At 42.0% G+C, this 17,603-nt stretch overlaps 1 protein-coding gene across 1 annotated transcript in view; it reads left to right on the forward strand.

Annotated features, from left to right (window-relative positions):
• Positions 1–17,603, forward strand: part of NELL1 (neural EGFL like 1) — a gene marked incomplete at both ends in the record, with an annotated part of 595,597 nt that overhangs the window by 106,039 nt on the left and 471,955 nt on the right. Inside the window, one exon of the mRNA XM_081332330.1 lies at positions 8,310–8,460. Coding sequence (XP_081188456.1) covers positions 8,310–8,460 — 151 coding nt within the window. The remainder of the gene's footprint in view (positions 1–8,309; positions 8,461–17,603) is intronic.

The following is a 17,603-nucleotide window of genomic DNA, read 5'->3' on the forward strand; positions in this document are numbered from 1 at the left end:
TATCTGGAATGAATTTGATCCTGTGACCTCGGAAGAGGTGGACAGGATCATGAGGAGACTGAGTTCCACCACGTGTTTATTGGACCCGTGCCCCTCCTGGCTTGTGTATGCAGCTCAGGAGGGGACACGAGGCTGGCTCCAGGCAGTAATAACTGCTTCTTTGAGGGAGGGTACCTTCCCTGCCACCTTGAAGGAGGCGGTGGTGAGGCCCCTCCTCAAGAAGCCTGCCCTGGACCCGACTATTTTGAACAACTATCGGCTATTTTGAACAACCTTCACTTTCTTGCGAAGGTTGTTGAGAGCGTGGTGGCGCATCAGCTCCCTCTGTTCCTGGAGGAAGCTGATTATCTGGACCTGTACCAATCGGGCTTTAGGCCCGGGTACAGCACGGAGACAGCATTGGTCGCGCTGGTGAATGATCTCTGGCGAGCTCAGGACAGGGGTTGTTCCTCTGTCCTAGTCCTATTAGACCTCTCAGCGGCTTTTGATACCATAGACCATGGTATCTTACTGCAGCGCCTCAGGGGGTTAGGAGTGGGGGGCACTGTTCTACAGTGGTTCTCCTCCTACCTCCTGGGCTGCTCGCAGTCGGTGTTGACGGGAGGGCAGAGGTCTGTCCCGAGGCCTCTCGTTTGTGGAGTCCCTCAGGGGTCGGTCCTCTCTCCCCTCTTGTTCAACATCTATATGAAGCTGCTGGGTGAGCTCATTTGTGGTTTTGGGGTGGGGTATCATCAGTACGCTGATGATACCCAGCTTTTTCTTTCCACCCCAAACCAACCCAGTGATGCCCTCGCCGTGATGTCCCATTGCCTGGAGGTGGTCTGGGTTTGGATGGGGAGAAACAAGCTTCAACTCAATCCTGCTAAGACTGAGTGGCTGTACATAGCAGCATCTCGGATTAACCAGTCTATTCCATCACTAACTATGGGGAGTGAAGTGTTACCCCCCCTTAGATATGGCCCGCAACTTGGGCATCCTCCTGGACTCACGGCTCAGTTTGGAAGATCATATAGGAGCCGTGGCCAGGGGGCTTTTGCCCAGGTTCGCCTGGTGCGCTAGTTGCGGCCCTATCTGGACTGAGACGCCCTACGTACAGTCACTCATGTGCTTGTGACCTCCCGGATAGACTACTGCAATGCTCTCTTACATGGGGCTGGCCTTGAGGACCACTCGGTGGCTTCAGCTGGTGCAGAATGTGGCCGTGTGAGTTGTGATGGGGGTCTCCCGATACTCCCATGTAACGCCTCTTCTCCGTGAGCTGCATTGGCTTCCAGTTGCCCTCCGGGTGAGATTCAAGGTGCTGGTGATGACCTATAAAGCCCTAAATAGCATGGGTCTGGATTATCTTAGGGAGCACCTGCTGCCAGCATCCACTTCCCATTGTCCTTTGTGCGCTCCCACAGGGAGGGCCTTCTCAGGGTCCTGCCAGTCAGGGAGTGCCGGCGGGGAATCCCCAGGGGGAGAGCGTTCTCGGTGGGCACGCCTGTCCTATGGAATCAGCTGCCTGTGGAACTCCGGATTGCCCCCAACCTTTGTTCGTTTCGCCAGGACCTAAAAACTTGGCTATTTGATTTAGCCGGCCTGGACTGAGGGGTTTTAATGGTTTTAAATTTTAAATTTTAAACTGTTTTGGGGCTATTAATTTTATTTTATTTTAATTTGTACATTGCACTGTTTTAATTTGCCCTGTAAACCGCCCTGAGTCCTTCGGGAAAAGGGCGGTATATAAATCGAAACAAACAAACAAACAAATAAATAATTTACAAAGACCCGATTATTGTTTGGGGTAAATAAGAACTGAATATTTGTATCAGTGAATTTTGTCTATTATTAATATAATCAAGTTCGCCTTTGTGTAGGAAAACAAGTATGTAATCATTAAGCAGCAGTTAATTGAATGTTACGAAGAATATAGTATATATATTTTTTACCAACTTTCTTTGGCCTGTGTTCAAACTTCTGCATTTTTGCCAGTTTACCTGTATGCTGAATGTAGAGCTACATGGGTAGAGCCACCAAGCAAACACTGTATAGATAAAGATAAGAGGCTAATACCCTGAAGGTGAGGCTGTCTTAACCTGATTGTTTAATGTTACATTCAGAAAGGTATAGGTATGTCTTCTGTAAAATGGTTATTGCAGCAATCAATATAGGGTCAAATAGGAGGCCTGGAGCTCTGATCTTTTTGCTTTCTATTCAGTTAGTGGCCTCAAGCAAGGACATGTCCTGCATGCAGAAGAGCCCAGGTAGACGGAGAATACTTATAATCTGTTCCCTGAATTTCTCAAGACATCCGTGGTTTTCCACAATATATGACAATCAGTCAAAACCCTTGGAAGATATGCAGAGTGACCCAGAGTGTTTGCTGCGATATATGATTGGTAATTGATGACATAAAGATTGAAAGCTAATTCCTGGCTTGTACACTGCTGATTATCACAATGCATTCTACTTCCATGCTTGGTCCAGAAGCTACAATGAATGGCAGACAAGATGCTGATCGAAGCACCAGGGAATTTAAGGTGGAGTGTACAGGATTTTCTCCTTCAGTTTCTCCTCCAACTATCACAATTCTGTGAGGCAAGCAGGGCTAAGAGCAGCTGACTGGCTCATGGTCACCCAGTGAGCTTTTATGCTTGAAAGTAGACATCAATTTGGAACTTCCCAGTGCTACCTCAGTAGCTTAACTCCTATAGTTTCCTGGCTTTGCTTCTGATGTATAAAGTATTAAACAATTTATGGCCAGAATAAACAGAACAGATTGCCTTCTAATCTGTTCCCAGTAAAATTCACAAAGTGCTTATTATTACATCTTCATGGTGCTTGTGGAAGAATAATGGCTCGTTTACATTACTCCAGCACAGATTTATTTGCTCTCAGGGGTGTCCCCCCTTCCTGGGTGCGACCCGCCTGTTTCTTTATTTCTCCTCTTGAGGACGGGCCCAACTGTTGGGACCCTGAGAGATGGTTGGGTAGGGAAAGGAACCTCTTGTATAAATTTAAGAAGAGGCTCCTGGTTTGTTTTTTATCGAAATATTTTATAGGGTTAGGGAGGGGGGAGGGTTTGCGGTGTCCACGATTCGCTGGTCAGGCCAGGCCTGGAATAGATCACGGTCGGACAGGGCTTGGGCGAGTTGCCTCCGGGGCCCCGGAGCGGGGTGTGGGACTACCTATTCCCACAACATTAGGGAATGGCAGCAGGTGTTCGAACAGAGGGCCGTATCAACATTCGGGAGTGTGTCCCCGCTGTCTTCAAGCGGTGATGCGCTCTGACCCTCTGGTTTTGTCCCGTGGGCCCGGGAACGGGGATGAGCAGCCACCTGAGCTCAGGCTTGTGTATTTTAACACCAGGTCCGTAGTTAATAAGTCCCCTCTCATCCATGATTTGGTTGAGGAGGAGCGTGTGGACCTGGCTTGCATTATGGAGACCTGGTTGGGCCCAGAGGGAGGTGTCCCTCTGGTTGACATTTGCCCACTGGGTTTACGGGTGCTTCACCTGCCTCGCGCTCAGGGTAGGGGCGGGGGTGTGGTGGTAGTTGTGAGGGAGACCTTATGTCCGCGGGAGGCCACCGTTGTCCAAATAGCCGGGTGTGAGTCTCTCCTCATGAGATGTGGCCCTAGGGCTCATTGGGCTTGCTGCTGGTGTACCTTTCCCCTATCTGGCTGGTGGTTAGATGATCTGGGTGGGGGTTCCCCAACTGTTACGCCCCTGGCATGGACCGATCATTATCTCCTGCGGCTGGTCTTCTGTTTTGCCAATCCCCGTCGTGGGGCTGTTGAACCAATTAGATGGTTCCGCCACAGGCACTTAATGGACCCTGAGCGGTTCCAGGCGGCGCTTGGGTCCCCACCTGCCGCCCTAGTTCACAGCTTGTCCGAGGCCTTAGTGGAGGCCTGGGAAAAGGCTGCCACAGAGGCACTCAACCAAGTTGTACCCATGTGGCCCCTGACCCGGTGCAGATCCCAGTGGGCTCCGTGGTTTTCCGCGGAGCTCTGGGAGATGAAGCGTCGGAGACGGGACCTAGAGAGCTGTTGGAGGTCCAGCCGGTCTGAATCTGACCGATTGCGACTAAGGTCCTTTACGAGGTCTTATCTTGCGGCGATGAGGACGGCAAGGTCAAATTACTTTGCTACCCTCATCGTGTCCACAGATAAATGCCCGGCCGCCCTGTTTAGGGTGACTCGCTCCCTCCTGAATCAGGAGGTGAGGGAGGAACCCTTGCAGGGTCGTGCCGAGGAGTTTAGCCAGCATCTGTTGGACAAAATCGCTCGGATCCGGACCGGTTTGGACTCCGACTGGGCAGAGTCTGACGGTGAGAACATGGGTGGTCTTGTTGATGTCATCTGGGAGGAGTTCGATCCTGTGACTCTGGAAGAGGTGGACAGGATTATGGGGAGGCTGAGCTCCACCACGTGTTTATTGGACCCGTGCCCCTCCTGGCTGATATATTCGGCTCGGGAGGGGACACAAGGCTGGCTCCAGGCAGTGATAACTGCTTCTTTGAGTGAGGGTAGTTTTCCCACTGCCTTGAAGGAGGCGGTGGTGAGACCCCTCCTCAAGAAGCCTGCTCTGGACCCAGCTGTGTTAAACAACTATCGTCCGGTCTCCAACCTTCGCTTTCTTGCGAAGGTTGTTGAGAGTGTGGTGGCGCAGCAGCTTCCTTTGTTCCTGGAGGAAGCTGATTATCTAGACCCGTACCAATCGGGCTTCAGGCCCGGGTACAGCACGGAGACGGCATTGGTCACGCTGGTGAATGATCTCTGGCGGGCTCGGGACAGGGTCTGCTCCTCTGTCCTAGTCCTATTAGACCTCTCAGTGGTTTTTGATACCATCGACCATGGTACCTTACTGCGGCGTCTTCGGGGGTTGGGAGTGGGAGGCACCGTCTTACGGTGGTTCTCCTCCTACCTCTTGGGACGTTCGCAGTCGGTGTTGGCAGGAGGGCAGAGGTCAGCCTCGAGGCCTCTCATTTGTGGAGTTCCTCAGGGGTCGGTCCTCTCGCCTCTCCTGTTCAACATCTATATGAAGCCGCTGGGTGAGATCATTCGTGGTTTTGGGGTTGGGTATCATCAATATGCTGATGATACCCAGCTTTTTATTTCTACCCCAAACCACCCCAGTGATGCCCTCGATGTGATGTCCCATTGCCTGGAGGCAGTTCGGGTCTGGATGGGGAGGAACAGGCTTCGGCTCAACCCTGACAAGACTGAGTGGCTGTGTGTGCCGGCGTCTTGGGAAATTCAGATTATTCCATTGTTAACTATGGGGGGTGAGATATTACCCCCCGTAGATAGGGCTCGCAACTTGGGTGTCCTCCTAGACTCACAGCTCTCTTTGGAAGATCATATAGGAGCTGTGACTAGGGGGGCCTTTGCCCAGGTTCGCCTGGTGCACCAGTTGCGGCCCTATCTGGACCGGGATGCCTTGTGCACAGTCACTCATGCAATCGTGACCTTCCGTTTGGACTACTGCAACGCTCTCTACATGGGGCTGCCCTTGAGGACTACTTGGAGGCTCCAGCTGGTGCAGAATGTGGCCGCGCGAGTGGTGGTGGTGGTTTCCCAATACTCCCATGTAACACCTCTACTCCGCGAGCTGCATTGGCTTCCGGTTGTCCTCCAGGTAAGATTCAAGGTGCTGGTTATGACCTATAAAGCCCTAAATGGCATGGGTCCGGGATACTTACGGGAGCATCTGCGGCTGGCATCAACTTCCCTTCGTCCAGTGCGCTCCCACAGAGAGGGCCTCCTTAGGGTGCCGTCAGTCAAAGAGTGTCGACCGGCAGCCCCCAGGGGGAGGGCGTTCTCTGTGGGTGCGCCAGACCTTTGGAACCGTTTACCAGTTGAGCTCCGGATGGCTCCCGACCTTCGCTCCTTCCGACGTGACCTAAAAACATATTTATTTGAACATGCCGGCCTGGTCTGATGGGTTTAGGGGTATTTTAATATTATTGTATTAACTTATTGAATTGGGCTGTAGTATTTAATATTTTTTTAACTTTTGTATATTGTATTTTATTTTATTGACCTGTACACCGCCCTGAGTCCTTCGGGAGAAGGGCGGTATAGAAATTAAATAATAATAATAATAATAATAATAATAATAATAATAATAATAATAATAATAATAATAATAATAATAATCATCATCATCATCATCATCATCATCATCATCATCATCATCATCATCATCATCATCATCATCATCATCATCTCACCATTCAGACCCTCTCTATGTGAATATTTTTCCCCAGTTTCCTTTTTCCATTTCAGTGTACTTGTTTTTGTATCAATTTCATTATCTTTAATACCCATCTTTGCATATTTTTTTTATTTATCTTATAAGCTGCCTTGAGATGTAATTGCATAAATGGTGTAGACATATACTAAGTAAAAACAATTCTATATCTTAGAAAGAGTACTTACCATGATCCGGGTGTTTTATTGTAAGAAGGCTGCTTAAACACACACATGCAACACACTTGCCTTTTGGAAGTTCCAGCTGCAGTTAATGTTGCTTAAGCAGGCTTTTGTTCAATTTGGGAACCTGCCTTGAGACAAAATCCAACATTACAGGAACAGATTTTCACTTCTGCTCTGGGACTTGCTCATCTGTTCTGTTTTGTTCTTCTTCCAACTTGCTGTTGAGTTTCCCAACTACAAAGAACAGGTTGGGATTTTTTTCCAGCATATGTGGGGCTGCAGGAGAAAAGGAGAATTGCCCCCTTTTCTGTTTTGCTGGCATGAGATTTTCCCCAGCAGAAAATTTACCAAAATGGTATGTCTGGAATGTTACTGTTACTACATATGGAATTAGAGTCAATTCTTTGGCCTTGAAGGAAACCGCCCCCCCCCCCCCAAGAAACTGTTAATGGAATTCAGGAGTGGTACAGGTAGTCCTTGAATTACGACCACAATTGAGCCCAAAATTTATGTTGCTCAGTGAGACATTTGTTAAGTGAGTTTGCCCCATTTTATGACTTTTCTTGCCACAGTTGTTAAGTGAATCGTTGCAGTTTGTTAAGTTAGTAACATGGTTAAGTGAATCTGGCATCCCATTGACTTTGCTTGTCGGAAGGCTGCAAAAGCTGATCACATGACCCCAGGACACTGCAACTGTCATAAATATGAACGAGTTGCCAAGCATCTGAATTTTAATCATGTGACCATGGGGAAGCTGCAATGGTCATAAGAGTGAAAAACCCTAACCCTAACTCTGAATTGAACTGTCGTTAGTTGATGATTACCTATACTATATAATTAACATAGCCTCCTCCCCCCAAAAAAGCTAGGATATGAAAAGCATTTAAACCAATTAATCAATGCAACAGTTTGTTTTCCGGACTTGTGGGTGCTCCATCACTAGAGGTTTTTAAGAAAAGATTAGACAGCCATTTGTCTGGGATGACCTAAGGTCTCCTCCATTGAGCAGGGGGTTGGACTAGAAGAACTCCACGGTCTCTTCCAGCTCCATGATTGTATGGTTTTATGATTTTATGAAAGAATGGGTAAAAAGGTGAGCAAGTGATGCTATCATTATCTGCTGCTTTCATTTTTGTTGTTTTATTTCTCATCCCAAAGAGACTAAAGGGAATGTGACCGAAAGCTGAAGGCAGTGGGAATGATGTGCATCTCTAAAACATCAAGTTGAAGTCTAATAAATACTGCATGAAAGCAATACTTGGCTTGTGTAAACAGAGGAGCCCCCAAATCGATTGTCACTCCTGTAGCTACATCACCAATGATCATGTATTAAATCTATTGTAAGGGGGGTGGGGGAGTGGGGAGGTAAGGATGCTAAGAGAGCATTGCTGGTAAAAATAGATCTCTGCCAGTGCATCAGAGTCAGAGCAATTTCTTTGGCTTCAATAGAAAGGGAGGGAAATAGACATGGTAGTAACTTTGAAATTTCAGTTTTGCCAGTGACTCAGGGTTCAGCCAGGCCCTCTAAATTTGGGAGCCCATTATCTTGTTTCCACACACCTCATGAATCAGCAATGTAATCTGCTCATGGCAGGCTTGAATAAGTTCAGCATTTCCTGTCAGAAACTCTGTCAGAAAATCAGTAGATGCCTGATTGTGAACTTGTCAGGGGGACAAATGGGGTAAACTGATAAAGAGGATGTTTTCTGTTTTCACATTGTACCCAAGTATAGCACTAGCAAAAGAGAGGCAGGTTTCTCAGAATGGAAATTATTTCCATGGGGAATGAAAATATGAACCAGTCCTAATGGTTTCTAATGTGAAAGGTTTAGTGCTCTCTCTCTCTTTTTTTCCTTTTACCTCACTATTTTTATCATTCTTTTTAGCTGTAGATAGAGAAATCCATGCAGCATCCCACACAAATGAGAAGTTAATTCAGCTCTTCCGGAACAAAAGTGAATTCACATTTCTGACCACCATACAGCAGCAGGCATCAACTTCTGGAGTTATTCTGTCCATACGAGAGTTGGAACACAGGTAAGCAGGAAACCTGTCTAAATAAGTGATGGCATCAAAATGTGTTATGATTGTGTTATTACATTACAATCACAAAACACGATGTTTCTGTTGTAATAGATTCCTGGATCATTGTTTTCTCGTTAAACAAAGTTGCAGGAATGTAATGTGTTCAATATGTGTTCCTTATGTCTGCATGGCACTCTGCCAAACAAAGAAATACACTAGACCTACAAGCCTGTTTTTTATTTTAGCGATATGCCATTTTTATTTATTATGTTCAGTCTATAATTTATTAGCTGTTATTCAGAAAAAGTTAATGCAAAGCAGTTTATCTCAAGAAAAACTATCATGTGGATAATCCATAAATACTAAACCGTTACCATAAAAAACTAAACTTTTACATTTAGTGCACCATATTAACAGTAACAATATCAGAAGAGAAACAGATTGGATTCACTTACATAATCAGTGCCATAGTCAAGGGGGAAAAAGGAAGTTAAATTTATTTATTTATTTAATTAAATTTTTATACCGCCCTATTCCCGAAGGACTCAGGGAGGTTTACAGGGCAGCATAAAATACAATATAAAGATAATATAAAATTAAAATAGATTAAATTAATTAAGCCCAACAATTAAAACAATATTAAAAGCTAAAACCCCTTCATTTCTCTATTAAACTAAGGGATGGGCTAGTATTTGAAGTAGTGTTCTTTCAAAAGTAGATGATATTCCTTACAATGAACAGAACAGGAGCTGAACATGTTATTGGGTTGCCAGGGAATGATCAGGGACATGGTACCTTCTAGAGACCTATATTAGGTTTCTTGCCTTTAAACTCATTTATGCTGGCAATACCAAAAATCATAAAACTGGACAACCATTTGTCTAAAATGGTATACGATTTCCTGCCTGAGCAGGGGGTTGGACTAGAAGACCTCCAAGGTCCCTTCCAACATATTAATATTAATATTAATAATAATAATAATAATAGCAATACTAAAAGCTTCTTTTCCTTTGTGATGATATAGTTATCTTCCCTATATCTAAACAAATCAAACCTTTTTATTACAGTCTTTGACCAGCCTTTATATTAAAGAGAGTTTGAACCAACCATTTGTTATTGGGAAAGTTAAAATATTGAATAATAAAACAACATGTCTAATTAAAAGTTGTATAACTTGGTGAAGATATTTGACCACCTGATATAAGAATGTGGGGTTAGCATGCCTTAAAAATGATAAAATAATAAATAGAAAAAATTATTGGTGTAGCCCTCGTACTTGGAAATGATTGGGATGATCAGAAGGGATCTTGGGGTATCATGAAAAGTTCACTGTATGAATGAATGTTTCTGCTTCTCTGGTTTGTATAGATACCCTGTAGTAGATGGCTTTTGTCTGTTTAACATTTAATGATAAAAATGAAGGGGTCAATCTTATACACAATAAAAGTATTTCAATTTATTTTAATAGCTTGAGGCAGAAGTTAGAACCCTTGTATCATCATGCATTGCTTTGTGATTGACTTCATGGATATTAAATTTATAAAGATGGCGTAGTCCTCTATTTCTTGCTTTAGTTCATTTTATATCTTGGGTTTTTAAAAACTAAAAATTAGATAATTGTTAAATGTACCTGGAGTAACTTTTATATGACAGCTTGCTTAATCTAAATATAATAATATATTTTAGAAGTATTTTTATACTCTTGGAAAAGAAAATGTCATTGTTCTATCAATAGGATCAGATTTGAAATGAAATGTAATTAAGAGCAGAATATCAACAGATACTGCTAGGATATCTCAATACATTTGGAGACCATCAGAGAGAAAAAAAACCTGTTGTAAAGAAAGCCAAGTATCAGCTAGATGAATGAGCTGGAAATAAAGATTTCTCATTTGAGCCCTTGATCCTTGCAATTAGCAGTTTTTATCATCTGAGGATATGGTTTTGTTTCACTGTGATTAATTTAATAACCTCAGGTTGTATCAAGCAGGGATCCTAAATACATTTTTAGTAATACATTTCATTGAAACAAAGAGATTTAGGCATGTTCTTATTGTACAGCTGCTGAGACAGGAACATTATTTCTGTACTCTACTCCCTTAGATTGTGTGAAAATTCATAGGAAATTAAAATGAATGCTTAGCAAAAAAGAAACTAAACAATGGGTAAGAAATATATCTGTTCTTCAGATAGCTGTGGATTCCAAGTCTACTTCACTCACATGGACAATGGATTTATTACACTTGGATATATATTCATTCTCCAAATCAATGTAAAGATGTATGTGAAAACCTGCTGCAAATTTAACCCTTTTCCTAAATTTCCAGAATGTACGGCTCATGGATAAATTGAGTTTTCCCAAGTTGATGGTTATTAAAAAACACACACATTAAATACAGAATTTTTTGTAGTCGATCTTAGGAATCATACTGTTCACAATAATACATTACAGTACATATTCTGGTGCATCTTTTATGTTTATATTTAAACCCCTACTGGAAAATAAATTTGAATCTGTCCTTTTGCTTCTATTTTAAAACAGTGTGTTGATACTATATTTTTGTTTTTAATGGAAGCTTTTTTTCTCCATTTGTTCTGAAGAAAGTCCATGCAACTCTAATATGTATATGAAAGTATAAGTGAATATATCTTCCTAAACATATAATAAATGAATGTACATGTGAATATATAGCACTAGACAGCCTTACAAAAATCATTGTTCAGATGGATTTTGTACAGTGAATCTTACGTTGATTGGTTTCCCAAGTGCTAATATGGTTTGGCTTGATGCAGAAAATTGTGTGAACACTGGCCTCTGGAATTTATAAAATATAATCTGTGGCCTAACATTTTGTATAAACCCACTTGAGTTTTTTTAAATGATTAACTTAACCATGGTTTACCAGATTATGAACCAGGCTAAATGATTACAGCTATAAAGTCAGTTTTAATTTTAAATTTTATTGACCCCAAACAAGGAAAAAAATAATACATGTGAACTAAAGCTTAAACACTAAAGGAATGTATTAAAATATAAAGCTGTAAGTAAAATTAACTGTTGTTGCACTATTAAGCATCAAATTGCTTAATTAATTTGGTGATCCTTCTGGAGGCCTGAAATGGCTGGTCTGAGGAGAATATTCTCGTCCTCAGAGCTACCATAACTGTGAGTTAGCAGAAGCTTTATTAGGTCAGTTCACCAAGCTCCAGAAAAAAAACAGTGCAAAACCAAATGATTCTATTTTCCCCAACAGACAGGGCAAATTCCCTTCCAACAGTGAGGATGGCAAAACTTTAAACTGAATGAGAGCAAAGACTCTTGTGTGAGTTGGCCAAAGAATATTAGAAGAGGGAGAGAACTTTTCAAAAAGATATTCCTTTTACAAGGCATGTGATTCTGCTTAGGTCTTACTGAATATTGTTGTCAAGAGACCGTTCTTCAGCTCTACCAGAACAAGTGAAGTCAAGTGAGAAAGGTTAATCCAAAGAATTTTAAAATCTAGTTCAATGCCTAGCTTCCATGGTAACAGAAAAATTTCCTGTAAGTTTTCCTATAAGGTAAGGGAAGCTTAGGAGGTTCCAGTGAAAATTAGTTTGAGCCAAAAATTCAGGTGGCCAAACCACATATGAATTTCTACAACGATTAGTCCAGATTAATCACAAAAGAAAGTTAAATACATTTTGGGAAGCTTGCAACTGTGTTGTAAAAAGACAGTTTGAACAGAACTTAAATCATGATACCGTAATAGCAAATCTGTGTTCTGCATACCAGGTGGCTGATTACCTTAATTCTAAATATTTTCTCTTGCAGCTGGCAAGTTATTACCACCACAGTTAGCATATTGTAGGATAATATTTGAGAATTTGTGGGCCTGAGTAATGACAGCCCTTTGTTATTTCTTCTGGAATACTGGTGGGTAAAAAGAAACACTGAAATATTTAAAGACCTTGATTTCGTCAATACTAAAACTGTTAATTTTCCAGGAGAGATAGCAGATGACAAGCCTTTTGGAGAAAACAAAACACCTTTGGCTTTATTATAACTGGGAACCAGTTTTTCCTTTGCAATAATCAGGAATACGGGATCCATTATTCTGTCTCAGGTCAATTTATCTTGTAGAAAGCTTGGCTGCATTGTCCAAATTTCCCAATGGTCTGTTGGCTTGACCCTACGCTGGGGCATAGAATAAAATAATTAATATAAAAGATAAAAAAAGAAAAGGAGTCAAGATGCATATTTGTTTTACTCACTTTTCAATGGGGATTAAGGATGGAAAGCCTCCCCCCCATCATAATACAGTGAAGCTGCATTGAATTATTTTTTTAATGCATTTTTACATAGCAAAGACTTTGGACCACAGAGAAAGCAACCCATTTCTCCCAAAATCTATCTCTAGGGACAACATAAAGGATGCCCCAGATTAATGATTTAAGTAATTATTAATTAATTTTCTATCCACAAAAAATAAAACACTGATCAATGGTCAGTCTCCCTCCCTGAATCTGACTTGCCTTTCTACCAGGATGTTGATTTGCACTAAGCAGTCAGTTGTCTGTGGCGTGTAGCTATACTCAGTCAGATGATACGGCATTAATATATCCAATTCCTCTCCGAATTATTATAGCTGCAAGGTCTAAAGTAGTTAGAATGCATCTGCCATTATATTATGAAGTCATACCTTGGAGACAGAAAAAGAATTGGATGACTTAATGTAATCAGTTGCAGCTTCCTGGTCCTAGGCTAGGGGTAGGCAACCTCGGCTCTTTTATGACTCGTGGACTTCAACTCCCAGAATTCTGGGAGTTGAAGTCCACGAGTCATAAAAGAGCCGAGGTTGCCTACCCGTGTCCTAGGCAAACCAGGCAATAATTATGAAAGAGGTGGGCAGGTGAAAAGGGACGCGTACTGTTTAATTAAAAAAAATAGTTAAAAAGACAATCAGAACATAAAATATTTTTTACCTTCCTGAACAGAATATGTTTTGCCATTTTGCAGCTGTATACTTTTGCAAATATAAAGCTTTGCCTCAGTTTTTATAGTTTGATTACGCCTCACATCACTGCACAAGCAGCTCATATGCTATCTTGAATTGTGCTCTAAAGATTGTCCCCTTTCCAACCACTGTATCTTTTCCAATATTAATGACTGCTGAATATACCATAGAACATATTTCTTTCTGTTTCAGCTTTCCCCTTTGCTGCCTTTTCATTTTAATTGAGGTCTTCTATTGTAATCCAGGCTATCCTGCAGCACTTCTGTTAACTCAAAATTTGTAAATAGATGCCAGTTCTGACTCACGATTTGGATGAATTTCTGATTTGTGTAGTCTTTTGAAGGCAGGTGCAGCAAAAGAGTAGTTTTTGTGATCAGCTTGAATGTACAGGTCGGGTCAACATTGACTGGATCAGTGGTGCTTGCAGCAGGAAATAATAAAGGAACCATATCATAATTCAGATCACACTGCTAGCCTCCAGCTTTTCAGGTGAAGTGACTTGATGCATGGTTATAGAGCCAAGGTATAACACTGACATTCCAAAAGATTGTTGGCTTAAAGGACCCCTTTTTGTTGAACCGGTGTCATCTTTGTTGTGGTTCTAGTTTTGATTGCCTATAGACTTTTGTAGTATATTTTAGTTATTTTTCTTTCCTGCTTTTCCTTTTTTTTGCTTTGCAAATTTTTTATTTTTTATTAGTTGACCATGGATGCCTACGTGAAAAAATTAATTGACTTTCAACAAGAGGGGTTTGCTAGATTAGTGAAATAATATCTCAATAGTTCTCATTTTCGAGATTTATTTGTTTTGACCTGGCAATTCAGGAGGAAGCCTCTATTGTTGATTTATTGTTATGCCATTTGAAAAAGGGTGGTTCTTGTTGATGAAATGTAGTAGGGTTTCTGCCACACAAGTATGCTATTAACTTTCACAACAGCTCTATTGCAAAATGAGGCTATTTCTGCTTGGAACAGTAGCAGCTATCCTTCTTTTAACAGAAAACTTAACTCATATGATATGATGTCAGAACAGTATTAATAAGGCATAAATAAGTGGTGTAAATCAAGAAATGAATTGTAGTTGCTTCATAGGAATAAAGTGTAAGTTGTGGAGACAGAGGCATGGGATAAAATGTTTTAAAAGATTAAATAAGCGTTTCAAAAATATGGCATTTTTGAAGCAATTATTTAAATAGTTTATACCAGTGTTTCTCAACCTGGTGTTCCTCATATGGGCTGGACATCCAGTATTCATGTTACCTGGAAGTAGACTATCCACACGTGTGTGTGTGTGTGTGTGTGTGTGTGTGTGTGTGTGTGTGTGTAAAAGTTAGATGGCAGCTTAATTTTTTTCAATCTCCCCCACCAAGCCCATGACCAGAACTTGGTCCAGCAAAGCTAGAGTACATCAAATTGAGAAAAGAAGATATGAATGGTTTAGGTAATTGCTAATTAACTGTCATGCTCTCTTTACTGCTTTATAAATATTTCAGACAAATGTTAAACAAAAATGGTTAACTTACGCTGACTTGTTAATTTTTTCTCAAAGAGGGTTTAACTTAAAACAGGAGAAAGCTTGAAGTTCAAGGATTTTACTTGTCATTGGTTTCCTTGTGCTCAGCTAATGGCAAGATTTAAGTTGGATAAGAAGAATTATGAATTTGAAAAGGGTAAAACTGAATTTGATATAGAGCTCTGTACAGGTGATAATCATATTATTGCTAAGATGTATAAACTTTGATAGAAAATGGAAACAGGATGAAGAAGTTAAAGATTGTGATAAAATGGGCAAAAAGTTTCAAAAATAATATACAGTTGGACGAGTAGGAGAGTATGTAGAAGAATAGGTTGAAATTTACATTGAATTATAATTTTAAAGCACATTTTTATAAAATGATATATCACTGATGTATGACACTGGATAAGCAGTCAAAACTGTGTAAGATAATCTAAAATATATGTTGGAAATGTAATCAAACTGAAGGTACATTTTTTTCATCCCTGGAAAGTTAGAAAATATTGCAGTCAAGTATGTATTTTAATCCAGAAGATTTTAAAAGTGAACATACAATTGAAAGCAGAAACATTGCTTTTGGTTGAATGGACAAACAAATGGAAACTTTTTATGGAACTTTGCTTTTATATATGAAAACAGCTTCACGACTTTTATATGCTCAAAGTTGGAAGGTGTTCTGAACCAGCCCTCTTCTGGCCTTGTAAAGGCAAACCCCTATTTAAGAAGAAGAGACTGGAGAGCTTCCAAGGCTAAAAGGCATCTGCCAAGATTTAATTACGCAGTTAACAAAAACACAAGAGCTTGTCTTCTCAAGCGGAAAAGTTGCTTTCAGCAACCAGCCCCTCCCCAAACACTCCTTTTATAGAGAGCTCAGGGCGTGGTCTCCCTGTGCCTCCTCCCGAGGAGTCTCACAGCCTTTCTTTGTTTGTTCCTGCTCGACTGCCTCCTGCGTCGGGCGTCCTTGAACAGGGCCAGCTGTGGGTCATCTTCCTCCGCACTCTCGGGCTCACGCAGCTGAGAAGAGGTCCCCGGCTGAGGACTCTGCAAAGCCTCCAAATCATCATCAGCCGGTTCGTTTCCCTCCTCCCCCACATCTGAGTCATCCGATACATCGGAGCCGGCTGTCGGACCCACAGGCTGGCCCTGAGTCACAACAGAAGGATCTACAAATATCTACAATGGAAGAATATATGGTGAAGTTGATGGAATTGGCAGAGATGGAAGAATTACAGCTTCGGCTAAAGAATAGACCTTGAAGAATGTTGTTTCTGCTTGGAGAATACTTTTATATTTTTTTGGAAGAAACGAAAAGAAATGAAATTATCAAGTCCAAAACCAAGAATGACATGTGGCAATTCTTCCAAACTGAGTTCTTTATTGTTTCATACCTATAGACAAAACCTTGCCAGACTAAGGACTGCAACTACAATATACTCTGTGAACTCTTAGGGTGGGACTGTCTTCACCCTTTTTCTCTCACACTTGATATCTGGGTTGCATTTCCTGTTATTCCTTTGTAATGTACTCCTCCCTCCTGGGGATTCACTTCCTCACTACGTTCCACCATAGAAATGCTGTTTTGGGGATTCAGCAATTAGAATTATATAGGACTGTAGAAATAATGTAGACAAATATTAGCATAAGACTGATTTTTTTAACTTATATCTGTACCAAAGAAAGTTGGTAGTCATTTTTTCCCTATTTTTCTTTCTTTTTCTCTCTTTCTTGCTCTTTCTCTTTTCCATCTCCTGAGCTTTTCCTTACATGGCATGGGTCCGGAATACCTCGGGGACCACCTGCTGCCGGCGTCAACTCCCCTCCGCCCTGTGCGTTCCCACAGAGAGGGCCTCCTCAGGGTGCCTCCGGTCAGAGAATGCCGGCTGGTGGCCCCCAGGGGGAGGGCCTTCTCTGTGGGCGCCCCGGCTCTGTGGAATCAACTGCCGGTTGAGCTCCGGATGGCACCGGACCTCCGCTCCTTCCGGCGCGGGTTAAAGACCCACCTATTCAAACAAGCTGGCCTGGCCTGATGGGGAGTTAATTTAGGGTTTTAAATATTTGTATATTTTATTGTTTTATTTTGGGCATTAATTTAATTCTATTTTAACTTTTGTATTTTTGTATTTTTATTATATGCCCTGTTCACCGCCCTGAGTCCTTCGGGAGAAGGGCGGTATAAAAATTTAATAAAACTAAACTAAACTAAACTAAAACTATTCAAAACTTTTTTCCTGCTTGTTTATCTTTTAACTTAGTGTAGTGCCACCCCTGAAGGGACTGCTGAAGTCCAGGTTCTCCTGGACCTCTTGGTCTGGCTGCTGATCCAAGGGGTCCCTTACTTGGACACCTCTGCTTGACAGAGACACGTGATGCGGTGGTGCTCTGTCCCTGTCAGCAGCAACTCATGTGAAGAGATGGTGGTTAATCTCTCAGCAGGGAGCTCACGTGAGGGGATGGCAGTCAGTATCTGGCAGCAACAGCTCACATGAGATGATGATGGTCAGTCTCTGGCAGCAGCAGCTTGCCTGAGGTGAAGATGGTGATCAGTTTCCTGTCAGGCAGCTTGTGATAGATGATGGTGATCAGTCTCTGTCAACAGGCAGCTCCCATCTCTGGCAGCAGCAGCTTACATGAGATGATGATGGTCA

Source organism: Vipera berus, assembly GCF_964194415.1.
Source record: "Vipera berus genome assembly, chromosome: 1".
NCBI lineage: Eukaryota > Metazoa > Chordata > Lepidosauria > Squamata > Viperidae > Vipera > Vipera berus.